Source organism: Agelaius phoeniceus, chromosome 1 (assembly GCF_051311805.1).
Source record: "Agelaius phoeniceus isolate bAgePho1 chromosome 1, bAgePho1.hap1, whole genome shotgun sequence".
NCBI lineage: Eukaryota > Metazoa > Chordata > Aves > Passeriformes > Icteridae > Agelaius > Agelaius phoeniceus.
In genome coordinates this window covers 797,783-816,650 of record NC_135265.1, presented here as the reverse complement: position 1 = coordinate 816,650, position 18,868 = coordinate 797,783, and the positions used below count along the sequence as shown (strand labels likewise).

At 52.8% G+C, this 18,868-nt stretch overlaps 1 protein-coding gene across 6 annotated transcripts in view; it reads left to right on the top strand.

Annotated features, from left to right (window-relative positions):
* The window catches only part of MAP4 (microtubule associated protein 4), a 152,438-nt gene that overhangs the window by 54,230 nt on the left and 79,340 nt on the right, over positions 1-18,868 (top strand). For all 6 annotated transcript variants that reach the window (XM_077179421.1, XM_077179393.1, XM_077179312.1 and 3 more), the window contains one exon: positions 3,212-3,277. In XM_077179421.1, coding sequence (XP_077035536.1) covers positions 3,212-3,277 — 66 coding nt within the window. The remainder of the gene's footprint in view (positions 1-3,211; positions 3,278-18,868) is intronic.

Below are 18,868 nucleotides of genomic sequence, written 5' to 3'. Positions count from 1 at the left end.
TTTGCATTTTTGGCTCAGGTGAGACATTAAACCTTTTCCCTCTCAAAGTCTGTCCAGCCCCATTCCTGCCCCACAGTTGTTACATCACAGAGCCCCAGACTGGGTTGGGCTGGAAGGGACCTGAAATCCCATCCCAGTCCAGCCCTGCCATGGCAGGGACACCTCCCCCTGTGCCAGGGTGATCCAGCCTGGCCTTGGGCACTGCCAGGGATCCAGGGGCAGCCACAGCTGCTCTGCTGTGCTGGTTTTACATCACAGAGGTGATGCCCACCACATCTGGGCACCCTGTGCCAGCCCCTCCCCACCCTCCCAGGAACAATTCCCAATTCCAGTCTCCCATCCATCCCTGCCCTCTGGCACTGGGAGCCATTCCCTGGGTCCTGTCCCTCCATGCCTTGTCCCCAGTCCCTCTCCAGCTCTCCTGGAGCCCCTCCAGGCCCTGCCAGGGGCTCTGAGCTCTCCCTGGAGCCTTCTCCTCTCCAGGGGAACATTCCCAGCTCTCCCAGCCTGGCTCCAGCCCTGCAGCAGCTCCAGCTCCTTGTGCTGCTGGCTCAGGGCTGGGGCAGCTCTGCAGGTGCTTTTGAGGCAGAACATTTAAAGGAATGGAGGGAAGGAGGTGGCACTCCTTGTTTCAGAGTCACCAGCTGGGTCACACTCTGTCCCTCTGTGTTTTCACTCCCATTTTCCTCTCAGTGTCAGCATTTTACAGCTGTGCTAAAACCTGCACAGGCACTCCTGAGCCCCAGAGCCCCCCAGAGCCCTGAGTGCCCTCAGGTGAGCCTGGAGCAGGCTGCAGGTGCTGCTGGGGACGTGCTGGCCATGGTGCTGTCCCCTGGGATTAGGGGCTGCTGCTGGCACTGCCCATTTGCTCCAGATTATCTCTTTAGCCAGCGCTGCCTGAAATTTGTTTATATAAAAACAATCCTTTGATCCACGAGCCAGATGCAAATACTATCTTGTGATTCTGATGAGGATTAGGTAGTTACAACATCTTGACATGGTTTTGGGTTTATGCAATTTGGGATATGAGGGGAGGAGCCCTGGCCCTGGGCAGGTTGCTGGGTGCTTTCACACTGGGGCTTCAGCAAACCAAACTCAGACTGATCTGCTCCAAAGGCACTGACCTTCAGAGACTGGAAAATAACAACCACTCCTGCTGGCTGGATTGGTGGGATTTGACCTGATTTTTCTGGGAGCTTGTCTTCCCAAAAAGCTAAAACTGTAAAGGGAACCATTTTACTTGCTCTGTGTCCTTCCCAAGGAGAGCCATGGCATTTCTAGTCCTTCTGGAACCCACTTTGGAGGGGTTTAATGCATTAATAATGGTGGTGGCATCCACAGAGTCACCGAGGCTGGAAAAGCCCTCCCAGCCCATGGAGCCCCAGCTGTGCCCAGTGCCCTCCTTGTCCCCAGCCCAGAGCACTCAGTGCCACCTCCAGGAGTTCCTTGGGCATCTCCAGGGATGGGCACTCCAAACCTGAGCACCCTTTCCATGGGGAAATTCCTCCAGACTGTGGAACATCCCAGCAGCTCAGTTGCCTGTGCAGGGTGTAAGGAGCAGCTCTGGGAGAAAGGGAAGCAGGATGTGATCATGGAGGGAATCTGGGGGCTGTCCTGTGCAGGGCCAGCAGCTGGACTGGCGTGGTCCTTGTGGCTTCCTTCCCTCTCAGGAGGCTCCATGATTCTGCAGAGCTTAGGAAATGTGTGGCTCCTGCAGCTGGGCTGAGCTCCAGGGGGGTTCAGCAGCTCCTGCATGGAATTCCATGGAATTCCTCAGGGATGCACTGCAGGACCCTGGCACTCCTCCTGTGCTTTGGGCAGCTGTGAGTCTGTGTTGTTTAAACCACACTGACCCTGATTTCAGGGGATCCAGGCAATGCCAGGACCTCCCCCAGTTTCTGTTTCAGGTCCATTTCTGTTCCTGCCTGGGGAGCAGCTCCAGGGGTCCCTGTGCTGTTCCCAGCTCCTCCTCCAGGAGCATGGAGCTGTGTGGTTTCCTACAAACTGGCAAGGTCATGGGGGATTTTTGCAGAACACCAGGATGAGCCACGGATGGAGCTGGAAATGCTTTTCCTCTTGCTTTGCTGAGGGCTGGATTCAGCCCTGCTGTGTCTGAAGGGCCCTGGGAATGTGGCTCTGTTATAAAACTGGGGCTCAGGAAGGGCCAGCAGCAGCTCCAGGTGACTGAGTGTGTGTCTCTCTGGGAGAAACCTTTATTATTTATAAAATGAGCATTTCCTCACTGTCAGCAGAGCTGAGGGCCCAGGGAGGAGCTGCTGCTGCTTGTTCTGCTTCCCAAAACCTGCTCAGGGTCATAAAGTCACAGAATCCAGACTGGTTTGGGGAGGAGGAACCTTAAAACCCATCCAGTGCCACCCCTGCCATGGCAGGGACACCTTCCACTGTCCCAGGGACACCTCCCACTGTCCCAGGGACACCTCCATTGTCCCAGGTGCTCCCAGCCCTGTCCAGCCTGGCCTTGGCACTGCCAGGGATCCAGGGGCAGCCCTAGCTGCTCTGGGCACCCTGTGCCAGGGCCTGCCCACCCTCATTATATAAAACTTCTGCTTTTATATACTCTAAATGGACCCTGCTGCAGCTTCCAACTGTTCCCCTTGTCCATTGCTGCCAGGTTTCCCAAGTTCAGGCTGTAAATCCTGGTGCTGGGTGAAATTTTGGCTGTCAGTGTCAGAACAAGAGGGACTCAATGTCACAGTGAGAAGGATTTTCTGTGCTGGGTTTTGGAATTGGTGATGTTCCACCCTGACCACCCTCCTGTAAACCTGCCCTGATCCCTGCTTTAGCAATATTTGGTGTTTCAGCAGGAATTTCCCTGTGGAAATGGTGCTTAAGCCTCCCTCCCTGCCCAGGGATGTTTGGAGTGCCCGTCCCTGGAGGTGTCCCAGGAATTCCTGGGGGTGGCACTCAGTGCTGGGGACAAGGAGGGGATCAAACTGGATGTGATGATCCCAGAGGGCTTTCCCAGCCTCAGGGACCCTGGGGCCCTGTGAGGGTGCTCAGGGCTGGAATTGATAATTTCTTCTGTTGGTTTTGGGATCCCCACCAGGTGACAAGGGGGGATCCATCAAAGCTTGAGCTCCATCTTGGAGCTCTTTTCCACCCTCAGTGATTCTGCAATTGCACAGAGCTGTTCTCAAGGTCTGCCTGAGATGAATCCATGCAGTTTAACCCCTGTGTTGATCCCTTGCAGATTCCTCAGCCTCGGGGCCCATGGTGGTGGAGAACGGTGACCACGGGCTGCAGGACCATCACACAGGTACCAATCCTCTGCTCTGCTCTCCTCCCTCCTCCCAGGGCTGGCCTTGGCCTTAAAGAGCTCTCAAGGAATGGGCAGCAAAACAGAGCTTCAGTTTCTGTGGGGTTTAAAGGGTTTCTTTGGGTAAAACCTGGTTCTGGAGATGTGCTGTTCTCTGTCCATGGGCAGTGCTGGGAGGGCAGCTGATACAAATGGCTTTGGAGAGTCCATAACACCCACAGGTGACCTGTCCCCTGTCCTGTGACTTCCCCTGTGACCCACTGTGGTGTTTTCCCACATCCCCCATCCTTTGGAGCAGTTTTTATTCCCTGCCCTGACCCAGCTGTGTCCTCCCCCCCAAGCTCCCCTCCATGGACGTGTCCCACACCTGCTCCAGCAGTGGCACAGGTGACACCGAGCCTTTGGGACATTGTCCATGGCATCAGGGAAGTTCTGACTGCCAGAAGCTTGTGGTGGAACTGGATGAACATTTCAGACTTGTGCAGAAGCTGGAAAAGAATTTTTCAAAACCTTTGCAGCCAGGCTGGAGTGCTGAGCTTGGTCCTGTTTTAGTCCCAGTCATCTGGGAGCTCTGCTTCCCCTCCCCTTGAGCCTCTCTGCCTGGGAACTGGGGTTCCCCAGACTCCAGCCCATCTGTCTCAAGGGCTTTGGCTGTGGGGATGGAATATTCCAGAGCCAGCTGTCACCCTGCCCTGGGTGAGGATCCCCTTGGTCTCCCTGGGATGATCCCAGCTCCAGATCCTTGCTGAGGCTGCCTGGGTGCTCCCAGTGTTATCCCTAATCCAGAGGAGCAGCCCCAAGTTAAAAACCAGCTCAGGAAATGATGATGAACACTTGGGAGATGGGGGTGAATTAAAACACCTCTTTGCTATAATTCTCTTTAGGATTTTAGAGTTTGGTTTAGTGTGAGTGAGTTTCATGTCCTTAGTGAGGATGGGAATAGAAAAATTGATCTTGGTGCTTCATTTGCCATTGGAAATCTGGTCAAAAGAAAGCTGTGCATCTTCTATAATTCTGTATAAACTGAAATTAAGAACACTTCTGAACCTTCCTAAGGATATTTCCTTCCTCTTATTTAATACTTCTAACTAAAGGAGATAGAAATGCAATCAGATTTATGGTCTGAATAATTAAAGGCATCAGGATTTTTGTATTGAGCTTCTGGCTTGTGTTTAAAAAATTCTTTGTTATTTGCCTCACTCTTGCTTTGTGGAGGTTTAACTCTTCACACTAAATGTTAACAACTTTGATCAAAGATACTTTTATGTGTCTGGAGCTTTTTAATTTATTAATATGTTCCCTCTTTGTGGGGTAGAGTTGAGTTTTTTTCTTCTCTTGTTCAAGTGTGTCTAAGAGTGACATCAAAGTGGCAGAGCAGGGTGTCAGGATGAGGAGCTGTGGCCATCGAGTTAATTAGGTTTGCCAGAGTAACAGGAGATGTACATGACACAATTCCTTCATGGCCTCTTTCCCTGCCTCCTTCCTTGTGGAATGCTTTCCATGTCCTGCTTCTGCATGGTAGAGAAGGGAAAATGCTGAATTTCCACAGGATGTGCAGGGTTCAGAGCTGCTGCTCTTGGGATGGCCTTGGGCAGGGCCTCTCCCACACTGCAGAGGTGCTGCTGCCCAAAGCTGGAGCCCTGGCTCTAAACCACCTCTGGTTCTGGGTTTGTTCTCAGCAGGATCCATTCCCTGTGTCTGAAACCTGAAATGATTCTTAGGGATGTGAGCAGAGAAATGGAGCAGCCAGGAGAGGACTGAGGCAGGTAATGCTCAGGCAAACCAGCTGCTACAAAAACCAGTGTTCAAAAGTGCAGGGTTAAAAACCAGTGTTCAAAGCTACAGGGTAAAAACCAGTGTCCAAAGCTGCAGGGTTAAAAACCAGTGTTCAAAGCTACAGGTTAAAAACCAGTGTTCAAAACTACAGGGTTAAAAACCAGTCTTCAAAACTACAGGTTAAAAACCAGTGTTCAAAACTACAGGGTTAAAAACCACAGGTTCAAAACCAGTGTTCAAAACTACAGGGTTAAAAACCAGTGTTCAAAGCCATAGGTTCAAAACTACAGGGTTAGAAACTGCAGGGTTAAAAACCAGTGTTCAAAACTACAGGTTAAAAACTACAGGGTTCAAAACTACAGGGTTCAAAACCAGTGTTCAAAGCTACAGGGTTAAAAACCAGTGTTCAAAACTACAGGTTGAAAACCAGGGTTCAAAACTACAGGGTAAAAACCAGTGTTCAAAACTAGAGGTTAAAAACCAGTGTTCAAAACTACAGGTTCAAAACCAGTGTTCAAAACTACAGGGTAAAAACCAGTGTTCAAAGCTACAGGTTAAAAACCAGTTTCAAAGCTCCAGGTTAAAAAGCTACAGGTTGAAAACCAGTGTTGAAAGCTGTGCTTTGAAAAGGAGGGCTGGGTTTCTGTTGTTCCTGGAACACTCCAAGGAGAAGGGGTAGTTCAGCTCTTTGCACATCCAAATGTGGCTCTCTCTGGGCTGGAGCTGAGCAGGCACTGCTGGATGATTTCCTTCACTCATCACATCAAACAAGGTGATGACTGACCTTGGTTTATTACAGCAGCATCCTGTGCAGCCCTTGGGGTGTGTCTGCAGAGCTGGCATCAGCCAGGCCTGGGCTGCTGGCACTCCCTGGCACTGCCAGACGCCCTCAGTGCAGCACTGGCAGGGACCCAAACCCCTCCAGCTCGGGGCCAGAGCCTTCACTGAGTGTTGGATCCTTTTCCCCTGGCAGGGCCGTGCTCAAAGCCTGCTCAGGGCTGTGCTTAGGCCAGGCTTTAGGCAGGGAGAGCCTGGCAGCTCCTGGCCAGGGCTTGGCAGGGCTGAGCCTGACGTGGCCATGGCTGCCTGGCCCTGGGGGTTTGGGATCTGCAGAGCTGCAGAGGGGAGCTCTGGGCACATCCCCTGCAATCCTGCTGCTGGTCCTGCTCTTCCTTAAAAGGAGAAATGGAGAGGCTGGAGCAGCATTGCCAGGGATGCAGGGCTGGGAGCAGGGAGTTCAGTGGGGCTCTGGGATCCCTGCTGGGGGAGGCAGCTCTGCTCACCTCCACCAGGCCAGGGTCAGGGAGGGCTTAGTCAAACCAACAGCACGTTTAGAACCAAAAATTCATGTGTAATTTGCAATTTGCAACTCTTTATTGCAGGATATTTGCCTAGAGTTCAAAGGAATTATGTATTTAAAACTAAAACCCAACCAAATTTCTGGAAAGAAATCCATCAAGGATGGTCACTGGTTGATCTGGACATGCCTCTTGCCCAAGATGCTGTCCATGCTCTTGCTGGCAGGTGAGGAGCTCCCTAGGGAAGTGTCCCTGCTGGATGCTGGTACTTCCCCTAGCTGGGCTTTGCCTCCAGCCAGCCTGCTGCCACTTCTGTGCCCCAGCAGTGCTCACAGAAATGCTCTGAGCAATGCACACTGTGCTCCTGGGGTGCTGCTCCTGTGCCTGTCACTGCTGCTGGCCTGGCCCTCTGTGGTGACAGAGGACAGCCCTGCAGGTGACAGGGGCCAGCCCTGCAGGTGACAGGGGACAGGGGCACAGCCCTGCAAGTGACATGGGCACAGCCCTGCAGGTGACAGGGGCACAGCCCTGCAGGTGACAGGTGACATGGCACAGCCCTGCAGGTGACAGGGGACAGCCCTGAAGGTGACAGCCCTGCAGGTGACAGGGCACAGCCCTGAAGGTGACAGCCCTGCAGGTGACAGGGGACAGGGGCACAGCCCTGCAGGTGACAGGGGCCAGCCCTGCAGGTGACATGGGCACAGCCCTGAAGGTGACAGCCCTGCAGGTGACAGGGGCCAGCCCTGCAGGTGACAGGGGACAGGGGCACAGCCCTGCAGGTGACATGGGCACAGCCCTGCAGGTGACAGGGGACAGGGGCACAGCCCTGCAGGTGACATGGGCACAGCCCTGCAGGTGACAGGGGCCAGCCCTGCAGGTGACATGGCACAGCCCTGCAGGTGACAGGGCACAGGCCTGCAGGTGACAGGGCACAGCCCTGCAGGTGACAGGGGCCAGCCCTGCAGGTGACAGGGGCCAGCCCTGCAGGTGACAGGGCACAGCCCTGCAGGTGACAGGTGACATGGGCACAGCCCTGCAGCCCCTGGCAGCAGAGCCGCGTGTGTCCCCTGCAGGTGCCCTGTCCTGGCTGCCTGTGAGGTGTTGGGTGTGGTGCAGTGCTGCTCCATGGTGATGTTTACTAATCACTTGCGCTTTCTTGCCCCTTTCCCCATCCCCTTTCCCTCTCCTACTTCTTTCCCTCTCTTCTATTTTCTCCTCCTAGAAGCCTAGACTGTCTCCTAACACTGGGGCTGCCACTGACACGAGGCCAGTGTCCTTTTCTACCTGCCATTACACTTCTAAAATCTGCAGCATTTTACAGAGCTCTTGCTTTACCTCCTTGGACTTGGCTGTAGAAGAACCAAAGGGTGGCTCCATCCTGCTCCTCCTCCCTGTGCTCTGCAGTGCTTGTTGAAACCTTCCTCTGTCTGTGTAAGCACAAAAGTGCACCCTGCTTTGGAACTGCACTGTGCCTCTGGTTTGAAATCACCACCACAGCTCCATTTTTGCTTTGATCACCTTTAAATTTAATTTCTCTCCGTTTTCATGGTGCTGGATAAGAGAAGGTTTGAAATTTCCAGTTGTGCTTCCATAGTGGATGGGTCCACCATGACTGCAGCTCCCTTCCCTTCTCCCCACACTCACCACAACCTTTTAGAGTACCTGCCTTGCTCCTTGCTGCTTTGAAACCCTCTCACTCGAGGTTCTGGTCTGTAACAATGCTGTTTTCTTGGGTGGGTTCAGATCATTTCAGCACATTGTAGACTTGAGAAGCAGATCAGGGAAAACCAAGTGTCCTGAGGTGCAGGTGGATCAGCTCTGGTGCCTGAGGGGTGCATTTTGGGGTCCAAGCCCTTGCCATAACTGGGAGCATGAAGGAAAGCAGCCAGCCCCAAATTCCTGCCTCAGGGAGTGGCTTTGGTGTCACACTCCTTCCCAAAAACCCCAGAAGTAAGGAAGGAAATTGCTTTTTTTTTTCAATTTCACACCTCTGGCTTCCTGTGGGGAATGAATCCTTGGATGGAATTTACCTGCCATGAGAAATAATCTGTCCCTGCTTAAACTGAGGGGAACAAAAGCACTGAGCTGTGATACTGTGCTGAAATAATCCTGACCATTTCCAGCAGCACCAGAAGGAACAGGCCTGGTTTAACCTCAACCAGACCTCCAGGAGCCTGTCCAGTGGCATTCCCACTGCCCCATAGAGGTGCAAGGCTTTCCAAAGACAAAAGTGCTCATTTTCCCATCAGTAGATGAAACAAAGCATGAAAGGAGGAGATATTTAGAGAGGGAAATCACTGTTTAACCTGAGACAGGCTCAGCCTGGCTTTGGGAGGCAAGGCACTGTTCTGGGTGAGGAGAATCCTGTGCTGTATTCAGGGTACTTGGCCTGCAACACCTGAGGGAAGGATTTAGTTGAACCCAAATGCAGCCCGAGGCTGAACTGTCCAAAACAAGAGCTAAGAGCTTCACTGGGCTAAAAATGGCATTTCCCTGTTGTGAGGGGAGTGCCTGGCACCCCTGCAGCCCTGTCCTGCTGCAGGCAGGCTTTGGGTGGGATGGGCACTGCCAGGGCAGTGCCAGGGCCAGCAGAGCAGCTCTGGGCATCTCCCCCAGGCACGGCAGCCTGGCTTTGCTGCTTGTCCCCAGTGGGACCTCGCGTGGCCCCGGCAGTGCCAGCGCTGAGCCACAGCCTGGCCCTGCCCTGAGGCAGGACCTGGCACCGTGCTGCCCCCTTTGGTGCCACCTCTGTGCCCCCTGAGGCTCCTTAGGGCTGCCACCCTCGTGGGGCAGCTCCCAGCCAGTGACCCTGGGCTTTCTCCTCCCTGGTGCACAGTTGTTGTTTCTGGGAACACCTCAGTCCTGGAGCCCCACTCTGGGCTCTTCCTTCCCACCCATGACTTTCACAGCTTCATTCAAGTTGGGGAAGACCTGAGATCAGCTCCACCCTCTGAGTCCTTCCTGTTGTGCTTTCCTTTGGGTTTTTGGTGTCTGTGGCCATAAAAGGAGATTCTTGCCTTCTTGGCTTTCTTTTCAAAGACCTTTTCATAGTTTGTTTTTTTTTTTTTTTTTTTAATGTGATTTTGAAGCAAGGCAGCATCACTTTAACTTGGCTCCTCAATTATTCTTTCTCACCTTTTGCCTTAAGTGGGCTTAACTCTTGTGTCCTAGAAGTACAGAATAAATAATACAAGACTGGTGTCTGAGGGGTGCATTTTGGGGTCCAAGCCCTTGCCATAACTGGGAGTGTGAAGGAAAGCAGCCAGCCCCAAATTCCTGCCTTAGGGAGTGGCTTTGGTGTCACACTCCTCCCAAAAGCAGTAGAAGTAAGGAAGGAAATTTCAGATTGAGATATGGAAATATGGAATATGGAATATGGAAGGTTTCAGGTACCCAAATATGAGACTTGGCCCACTCCCACAGATGTTTTACTTTATTGAAAGGCAAGAATGCTTTAAAGCCGTGGCTGGAGGGAGGTAGCCAGGGTGAGGTGGGCAGAGCAGTTTGGGAGCAGCTGCCCATCCTGGGACCCTGTGGGTGGGATGGGGCTGGGCAGGGCAGGGCAGCTCCTCCAGCCAGGGTTTGGCTGTCCCTGCTGCAAACATGGATCACCCATCCCATGCCACCCCATGTTTGTGCCCTGTTCATTTGTAGTGCCATGGGGTCACTGGTGGGCAGGGGGGCTGTGCTGAGGGGCATGTTCCTGTGCTGGGTGATGTTCCTGCAGCACTGCCCCTGAGCTCTGGTTGTGCTGGGGTGGGACCCCAGGGGTTGTAGGAATGGGGGGGTCTGTGCAGAGTGCTGGAGTTTCTGTCCCTGCTGGAAACACCCCTGTGTCCCAGTGAGGGCTGGCTGGGGTGTCCTGTGCAGCCCCAGGAGCAGGGAGGCCCAGGAGTGTTCTCTGCTCACATCTCCTGCTCTCTGCAGCCCTGGGGCTGTGCTGTGCTCTAACCCTGTGCTTGCACACCTGTCTGTTGTCACTGCTGCTGAGTTGCTCATTGCAATGCTCTGTACGATGTGAAGCTGTAACTGCTGTGCAATAAATGTCCCTAATAAACATCTCAAACTAACCCCTCCCGAGTTGTTCTGTGCTGGGAGTCTCTGGGGTCCTGCTGCCAGCCCAGGCCTGAGTCCTGCAGGGAATGTGCTGCCTCTGCTGCTCCAGTGGCACTGCTGGAAGGGGACATGGTGCAGCTGGAAGAGGTTGGGGACCTGTCCCTCAAAGCCAGGGACGTTGTGCAGAGTGTTCCACACTGTCCCACACCTCATCCTTGTCCCCAGACTGAGGGACAGGAATTTCCTGGGTGCAGCACTCAGGGGATGAGGAAGGGGCTGGGTGGTCACACTCAGCTGTGGTCACTGGCTCAGTGTCCGTGCAGAGCAGTGACAAGAGGGACACTCAGGGGTGGCACCAGCACTGTCCAGCCTCCCTGGCACTGGGGCTGGGGCACCCTGGGCACTCTGCTGGTGACACTGAGCTCTGGGTGGTGGTGACAGTGATCTCTGGGTGCTGGTGACAGTGATCTCTGGGTGCTGGTGACACTGAGCTCTGGGTGCTGGTGACAGTGATCTCTGGGTGCTGGTGACACTGAGCTCTGGGTGCTGGTGACAGTGATCTCTGGGTGCTGGTGACAGTGATCTCTGGGTGCTGGTGACACTGAGGTCTGGGTGCTGGTGACAGTGATCTCTGGGTGCTGGTGACAGTGATCTCTGGGTGCTGGTGACACTGAGGTCTGGGTGCTGGTGACAGTGATCTCTGGGTGCTGGTGACAGTGATCTCTGGGTGCTGGTGACACTGAGCTCTGGGTGCTGGTGACAGTGATCTCTGGGTGCTGCTGACAGTGATCTCTGGGTGCTGGTGACACTGAGGTCTGGATGACAGTGATCTCTGGGTCGCAGTGATCTCTGGGTCCTGGTGACACCGATCTCTGGGTGCTGGTGACACCGATCTCTGGGTGCTGGTGACACTGAGCTCTGGGTGCTGGTGACACTGAGCTCTGGGTGCTGGTGACACTGAGCTCTGGGTGCTGGTGACACTGAGCTCTGGGTGCTGTCCCAGCTGCAGGGAGGGGATGGATGGGGCACCCACAGGGACCTGGCTGATGCCTCAGGGGTTCCCTGGAACAGAGGCTGGACAGTGTTAAAGGAATAAAGTCAGGATTTATTAAAAAGGCCTTCAAAGGATGCACCTTGGGCAGCACAAGAGCCTGGCTGAGGCTACACCCAAGATGGACTCCGAGTCACGAGTTGTCATATTTTTATAAGTTTTGGTCCATTTCCATATGGGGGTTAATTGTCCAATTACAGCTCCAGGTTATGCAGCCCCATCCTCCCAGTTTGCTCTCCTCAATTCCCTGTTGTTTGCACTTTTTGGGCCTGAAGCTGGAATGGTGTCCTTGGTCCTGGGGCTGGAAAAGGATTGTTCTGTGTGGCTGAGCTGTGAGGAGAACTTACTAACACTTTATATGACGTTCAGAGTATAATAATAATAATAATAATAATAATAATAATAATGGATATACTAATATATACAGAATCTGGAAAATATGGAAGCTGGAACTTAAGGCATGAAGAGATGGGGCTGTGCCAACCCAGGCCAAGGGCAAAGTTCTGCACCTGGGCTGGGACAATCCCAAGCACAAATCCAGGCTGGGAATGAAGGGAGGGACAGCCGTGAGGAAAAAGATTTGTGGGAGAAAAACAACAACAAAAAAAACCCCAACAAAACCATCCCCAAATCTGTTTATTCTGTGTAACATTTTGTAAATAGGACAGCTACATGTGTGTTCTTCTAATCAGAACTTTTCTATTGGGTTTCTTCCTTTACCTGCCTGTGTATTTCCCTCTTGGTGCAAGTTTTTACTTGGAGAGGTTTTTATCCTTCCTGGGCTTGAGGCAGAGCTTTCCAGGCTCCTCACAGAGGGCTGCATCCAGCCATGCTCACAGCTGGGGAGTTCACCTTTGCCTGGCTCCAGTCTAAAAACAGCAGCCAAGTGAATAATTCAGCAGCTTTGCTGAGTTCCTGTGACTCAGAGCTTTGTGAGAGCCTCCCTGAGCTTTGGGGTGCCTGTTCTGGGGGGAATGGGGAAGGGGATGTGACAGCTGGGGGGACAGAGGCCCTTCCAGGGGATGTGGAGCTTCCCCAGCTCTGGTGGGGGAGTGGGGGATGAGTTGGTTTTTCCTGCAGGTCCTGCTGCTCTTTCAGCAGGAATTTGTGGCTTCCTACGGCTCAGGAGCTGAGCAGCTGCACAATCTCAGCTCCTGAGCTACTCCTGAGGCTTTCAAAGAGCACAAAGACATTTCCCAGGTGTTGAGGTGCTGATAAACACTGGGAGTAACAGACAGAGCAGCTGGGGCTGCCCCTGCATCCCTGGCAGTGCCCAGGCCAGGCTGGACAGGGCTTGGGGCAGCCTGGGACAGTGGAGGTGTCCCTGCCATGGCAGGGGTGGCACTGGATGGGCTCAAGATCCTTCCCAACCCAAACCATCCTGGAATTGTGGGATCTGTGGTGTCAGGATGTGGAGAAGCAGCTCTGGGACGAGGGGTGGAGGAGCTGGAGGTTTCTCACTGTGCTGTCCCAGTGTCACCGTGTGTCCCCACAGGGCTGTCAGTGTTGGAGCTGCTGCAGCCCTGGGAATGCCCTGGGAGCTCCTCTGGGGGCCACAAGGAAAAGCAGGGACCTTTTCTGCCTACAAAATGCTGATTTCATGCTGGCTCTCTCTCAGATGGTGCTTCCCCACCAATCTGCTGCTTGGATTTTCTTTTTTTGTTTCAGCCTTGGCTTCTGAGGTGGGATGTCCCTGGCTTGGCTCATTGAATAGGAAATTAAAAGGATTATAATGAAGTCATACATATGTCGAGAAGTCTATTAAAAGCTTAACAGGGAGGCTTAGAGAGGTTTAAAAACTGGGAATACAAACCCTTTCTGTTTTGCAGCGTGCTCAGGAGTTGTTCTAGCAAGGATCTGACAGCTGGGTGAATTAATGGGGTCCTCCAAGGCTTGAATTGCCTGAGCAAGTAGCTGGGACTTAAAATATTCAAGCCATGAACTTTGGAGCTTGTAGCTCGGGTTTAATGTGTTGTTAGTGCACTTAAAACACCTTGTCTGGGGAGGTGCTGCAGGACTGGGCAGACTGGGAGCTCCTGGAAGATGTGAACCCTTTTCTCTGCCCATCCTTTGAGCTCGTCAGCCTTCACACTAAACTGACCTGTCATTTCTCTGAGCCGTGTTTCTGTGCAGCTGGAATGTTGCTGGGCACATAATGAGCAGCCTTTTTAAACTCCTGGTGTTTTCTGCAGGGTTTGAGGCAGGGAGGAGAGAGACAGAGACAGTGCTGCAGACAGGGAGGACTGGCTGACCCTCACTGCTCCTCATCCAGAGCCCTGCTCTTACCCTGCACTTACATTACCCAATTTGCCTCTAATTTGGCTCTCTGCAACTTCACTGCACCTTTAAAAGATACTTTTTTTTCCTCCCTTCAGTGCTTAAAACAACATCTTGTTTATTCCCTTGCTTATTCCAGTAGCTCGTGGGGAGTCTATGCAGGGTTCCTTCAGATGAAACATAGGGAATTTCAATGAGGGGCTTGTCAAAGGAAAATAAACAGCAGCACTGTAAAAGACACAAAAATTAAGCTTAGTCTAAACCCTTTATCATCACCTTTTTGCTAGGTGGGATTCATGGTTTGGCTTCACAATGGGAGTTAATCTCTGCCTTTGATCACTTGGGTAAATATTGAAATATTTGCCTTGGAGTTGTTGGGGTGAGCCTGGGATCAGCTCCTGGGCTGACAGCACAAAGAGCAGGGATGAACTCTGCAGGGCTTCATCCATCCCCATCTGCATCTGCAGGGCTTCATCCATCTGCATCTGCAGGGCTTCATCCATCCCCATCTGCATCTGCAGGGCTTCATCCATGTCCACCTGCAGGGCTTCAGCCATCCCCATCTGCATCTGCAGGGCTTCATCCATGTCCATCTGCATCTGCAGGGCTTCATCCACCTCCATCTGCATCTGCAGGGCTTCAGCCACTTCCATCTGCATCTGCAGGGCTTCAGCCATCTGCATCTGCATCTGCAGGGCTTCAGCCATCCCCATCTGCATCTGCAGGGCTTCAGCCATGTCCACCTGCATCTGCAGGGCTTCATCCATCTGCATCTGCATCTGCAGGGCTTCAGCCATCCCCATCTGCATCTGCAGGGCTTCATCCATCCCCATCTGTATCTGCAGGGCTTCAGCCATCCCCATCTGCATCTGCAGGGCTTCAGCCATGTTCACCTGCAGGGCTTCAGCCATCCCCATCTGCATCTGCAGGGCTTCAGCCACTTCCATCCCCATGGCTTCAGCCATCCCCATCCCCATGGCTTCATCCATCCCCATCCCCATGGCTTCATCCATCCCCATCTCCATGGCTTCATCCATCCCCATCCCCATCCCCATGGCTTCAGCCATCCCTATCTCCATGGCTTCAGCCATCCCCATTTCCATCCCCATGGCTTCAGCCACCCCCATCTGCAGGGCTGGAGGAGGTCTGGGAGCTGCTGGATCCCATTCCCAGCAGGAGCTCCATCAGAACTGCTCTGCAGCATCACCTGCAGCAAGGTGGGGCTGGCCTGGAGTGCTGCTCCCCTCCCACCAGGCTCTCCCTTTTCAGCTTCCCTTCCCCACCTTTTATTGCTCCTGCAGACCTGGGGTTCTGCTGCTAAGAAGGGATTTGGTGGGGTTTATCCTGCTTACAAAACCCTGGGGGAGAGTCGTGTGCTGGGGTGGCTTTGCGAGGTCGTGTGACCCAGGCTAAATCCAACCTGGGATAGGAAACTTCCCTAATCCTGCCTCTGCTCGTGGCTCCCTCGCAGGCCTGAGCTCCTTAATCTTCTTCCACTTCAGTCCCATCACTGCAAATAGGGTAAGGCTGATTATATTGTGCATTTTATCTTTTCTAGCTGCACCCCAGCTGTTGTTATCGAGCGTTCTCGTTTCGGGGTGGGTTGGCACTGGGGTAATCTTGGATTAATGAGGCCTTTTTTTTTTTGGAAAAAGAAAATTTTATAGTTAAGGGATGTGTTGGTTACTGTGAGGCTGCTCAGGAGCTCTTTGGTGGTTGGGCTGAGAGCAGATCTACACCTTGGAGCAAATCTACACCTCAGAGTAAGGGCAGCTTTGGAGTGGCTGAGCAAAGGGAAGCTCAGAAATGCTGAGCAAGGCTGTGGTGCCTCCTCATGAAACCCCACAGAGCTGCTCTCCCTGGAGAGAGCTTTGGACAACTTCAGCTCTCTTAGTCCTGCATGAGCAGGTCCCTGAATATAAATTACATGGATCCTCAGCAGTAATCTCCCCTTTCTGCTGCTGTTTTGGTGCAATTTCTGCAGCTGGTTTCCAGCTCTGACCCATGAAATACTTGAGCACACCTTGTGTGCAGTTGGTGTGTCTGAAACACTCTGGCTTTTGGCAAGTGTGGCATAAAACCTTCCTGAATTCCTGCTGAGTATCAGAGCAGGAAAGCTTTGCTGCTTTCTGTAGTTACAAAACTGAAATAATGTGTGAGATGCTCAGGATCCTCATCCTTTCCTGGCCCAGGGAGCTGTGCCTGCTCCCTTAGGAGCCTTTTCCTCTCCTGTGGGATAAAGCTGCAAGGCAGGCTCACCCTGCCCTTGGGAATGGTGGCAAATGCTGGCTTGGATGCTTTTTCTGAGTCTGTGCTCCTGATTTTCCATTTGGTGGGTAAGAGCTGAGCTCAGCATGGCAGAGCTGCTCCTTCCCGAGGTGGGGCTGGGGTTTCTGTGTGGTGGAGGATGAGGCTGTTCCCTAAAGCTGTCCCTTCCTTTTGGCAGCAGGGGGAGGCAGAGGAAGCCCCTTCCTGGAGGTGGCCAGGCAGGACCCCTGCTCCTCTTGGCATTAATCAATGGCTGCTAAACAGTGCAGGATTAACAGCTCCCTTGGGAACAGTTCTGGAACTTCTGGCTGTGGCTGTTTCTGTGGACAATTGATGCTGCAGGCACCTCTGGAATTAGAAGTGACTTGGCAAGGCACAGAAGTGACAGGAGACTGCAGGACACGAGCAAAACACAGTTCACCACCCCCAAAAAAATATCTGGGAGGGATGTTTGATTTTGTTCTGTCACATAACTTAGGATGCTGTTTAACCTTCTTCCTTGCAGTGAGAGCACACTGCATCTGACTGAATCATGGAATTGTTGAGGTTGGAAAAGAGCTCCAAGGTCATGGAGCCCCAGCTGTGCCCAAATTGTCCCCAGCCCAGAGCTCTGAGTGCCACCTCCAGGTGACACCTGCAGGGCTGGACACTCCAAACCTCCCTGGGCAGCTCCTGCCAAGGCCTGAGCACCCTTTCCATGGGAAATTCCTGCTGTGTCCCTCCCCTGGCCCAGCCTGAGCCGTTCCCTCTGCTCCTGTCCCTGTTCCTGGGAGCAGAGCCTGACCCCTCTGGCTGTGCCCTCCTGGCAGGGGCTGTGCAGCTGCAGAGGTTGGATCTGTCTCTTCCCAAAGAGAATTTCCTGTGGCTCTCTGTGACAAGTTCAACCTGTGCAGGGCCAGGATGACCCTTGTGGGTCCCTTCCAGCTCAGGATATTCTGTGATTCTGTGAAGTTGGGTTTTCCATGCCCCCAGTTTGGTCTGGCTTCCTGAAAACCCAGCCTGGCCAAACTCAGGTGTCTTCCCCTGCTCTGCCTGAACTCCTGGGGTTCAGCAGTGACTTGGATTTCAGAGGGTTGGGAGTTCCCTCAGCGATGACTGAAGGACTGAAAAACAACATTTCATTCTTCTGTTGTCCTTTTTCACCCGTGCAGGTGAAAGCTGCCCAGGTTGTGTGGCTGTTCCCAGCTCCAGGAGGAACACTGGGATGGGATGGGATGGTGGCTGTGGTGGCAGGGCTGGGAGCAGAGCTCAGTTTCCTCAGGCAAACATCAGAATTGCTGCTTGCCCAGGCAGCCCTGGCAGGGGGAGCAGCAGGGGCAGGGCTGTGGCAGTGGTGGCCTGCAGGACACTGGTGGTCAGGCTGCAGTGGCCCTGGGACATTCCCTGTGCATGGATTTGCCCCAGGGGAAGGGATGGAGGGGTCTGGCTCTGTGAGGATGCCACCAATTCTGCATTAATTGGGGCCCAGCTTTTTGTGCTTCCAAATCTCCCATCCCAGTGCCCAACTGGGGAGTGGAATCTGCCAAGAGAAGTCATAAAATCAGAATATCCTGGGTTGGGAGGGAAACCCAGGGATCATCAAACTCCAGGGAGGTTCTGGTCACTGGGCAGCAACATCTGGTCTGTTCCTCCAGCACACACCCAGGTGACAGAAACTGGGCTGCTCAGCTGAGTCTGAGATGTGCAGGCTGAATGTTTTCTCTGAGAAAAGATACTTTTATCTTCATTTCATCAGAAGTTTTGGATTTCTAGGATTAAAAATGAAAACATTAGGCCAGGGTTGTTTTGGACCCTCGATCCTCACTCTCTAATAACTGGTTATGTTCCTCCAGGAAGAGATTCCCCTTTTGACATTGCCTTGCCACTTGTCACTTAGCCAGCTCTTTATTTACCTTTGTGTCATTTCCTTGTGTCTCCACTTTCCCTAACATTTCCCCTGGCTACAGATAAAAATACTTTTGCTTTCAGCTTTGTCAAGCCTTCCATGCTTTGCCTGGAAAATCTGTGATGTTCCATCTCCTACATTAACACTCTCCTGCTTCCCAGTGATGCAAACAGCTTTTTCAAAATGTCACTCATGGGCACTTTGGCAATATTTTAGGGGCTCTGTGTCTCAATTTTACAACCAAAATTAATGATTCTGCTTAAAAAAAAAAATCTGCAATTTTATGTGCATCACTGAAAGTTTCAGGTAGTTTTTGGCAGCTCTGAGTTCTACCAAAGACAATCTGAGATTCAATAGGAATGGGAATCTGATAATCATGGAGAGATCCAAATTGGAGTGGCCCCATTTTGTAGCTGAGAGTTGAGGAAGATGAGATTTACCTGGCCAGACTTTCAGGTAAAACCACATAAATATAGATAGAAATGATCTGATGAGAGGTTTCAAGTGGCAGTTGTGTTTCCTGGGGTGATTTTAGAATTGCTGCTCACAGGGGTCACATCAGATTTTTACCTTCTGAGTCTTGTGCTACTTTTCTGTCTCAGGGGTGACTCCAGTGCTGCTAAAATCAGGAGGTTTCAGCATTAAACCTCTGTGAATTGAGGACAACCAGAAGTTCAGCAGGGCCTAAAGGGGCTCCAGGAGAGCTGGAAAGGGACTGGGGACAAGGGATGGAGGCACAGGACACAGGGAATGGCTCCCAGTGCCAGGTGGGATATTGGGAAAGAATTCCTGGCTGGGAGGATGGTGAGAGGCTGGGATGGGATTCCCAGAGCAGCTGTGGCTGCCCCTGGATCCCTGGCAGTGCCCAAGGCCAGGCTGGACAGGCTTGGGGCACCCTGGGACAGTGGGAGGTGTCCCTGGGACAGTGGGAGGTGTCCCTGCCCAGGTGGCACTGGGATGATCCTGAAGGTCCCTCCACA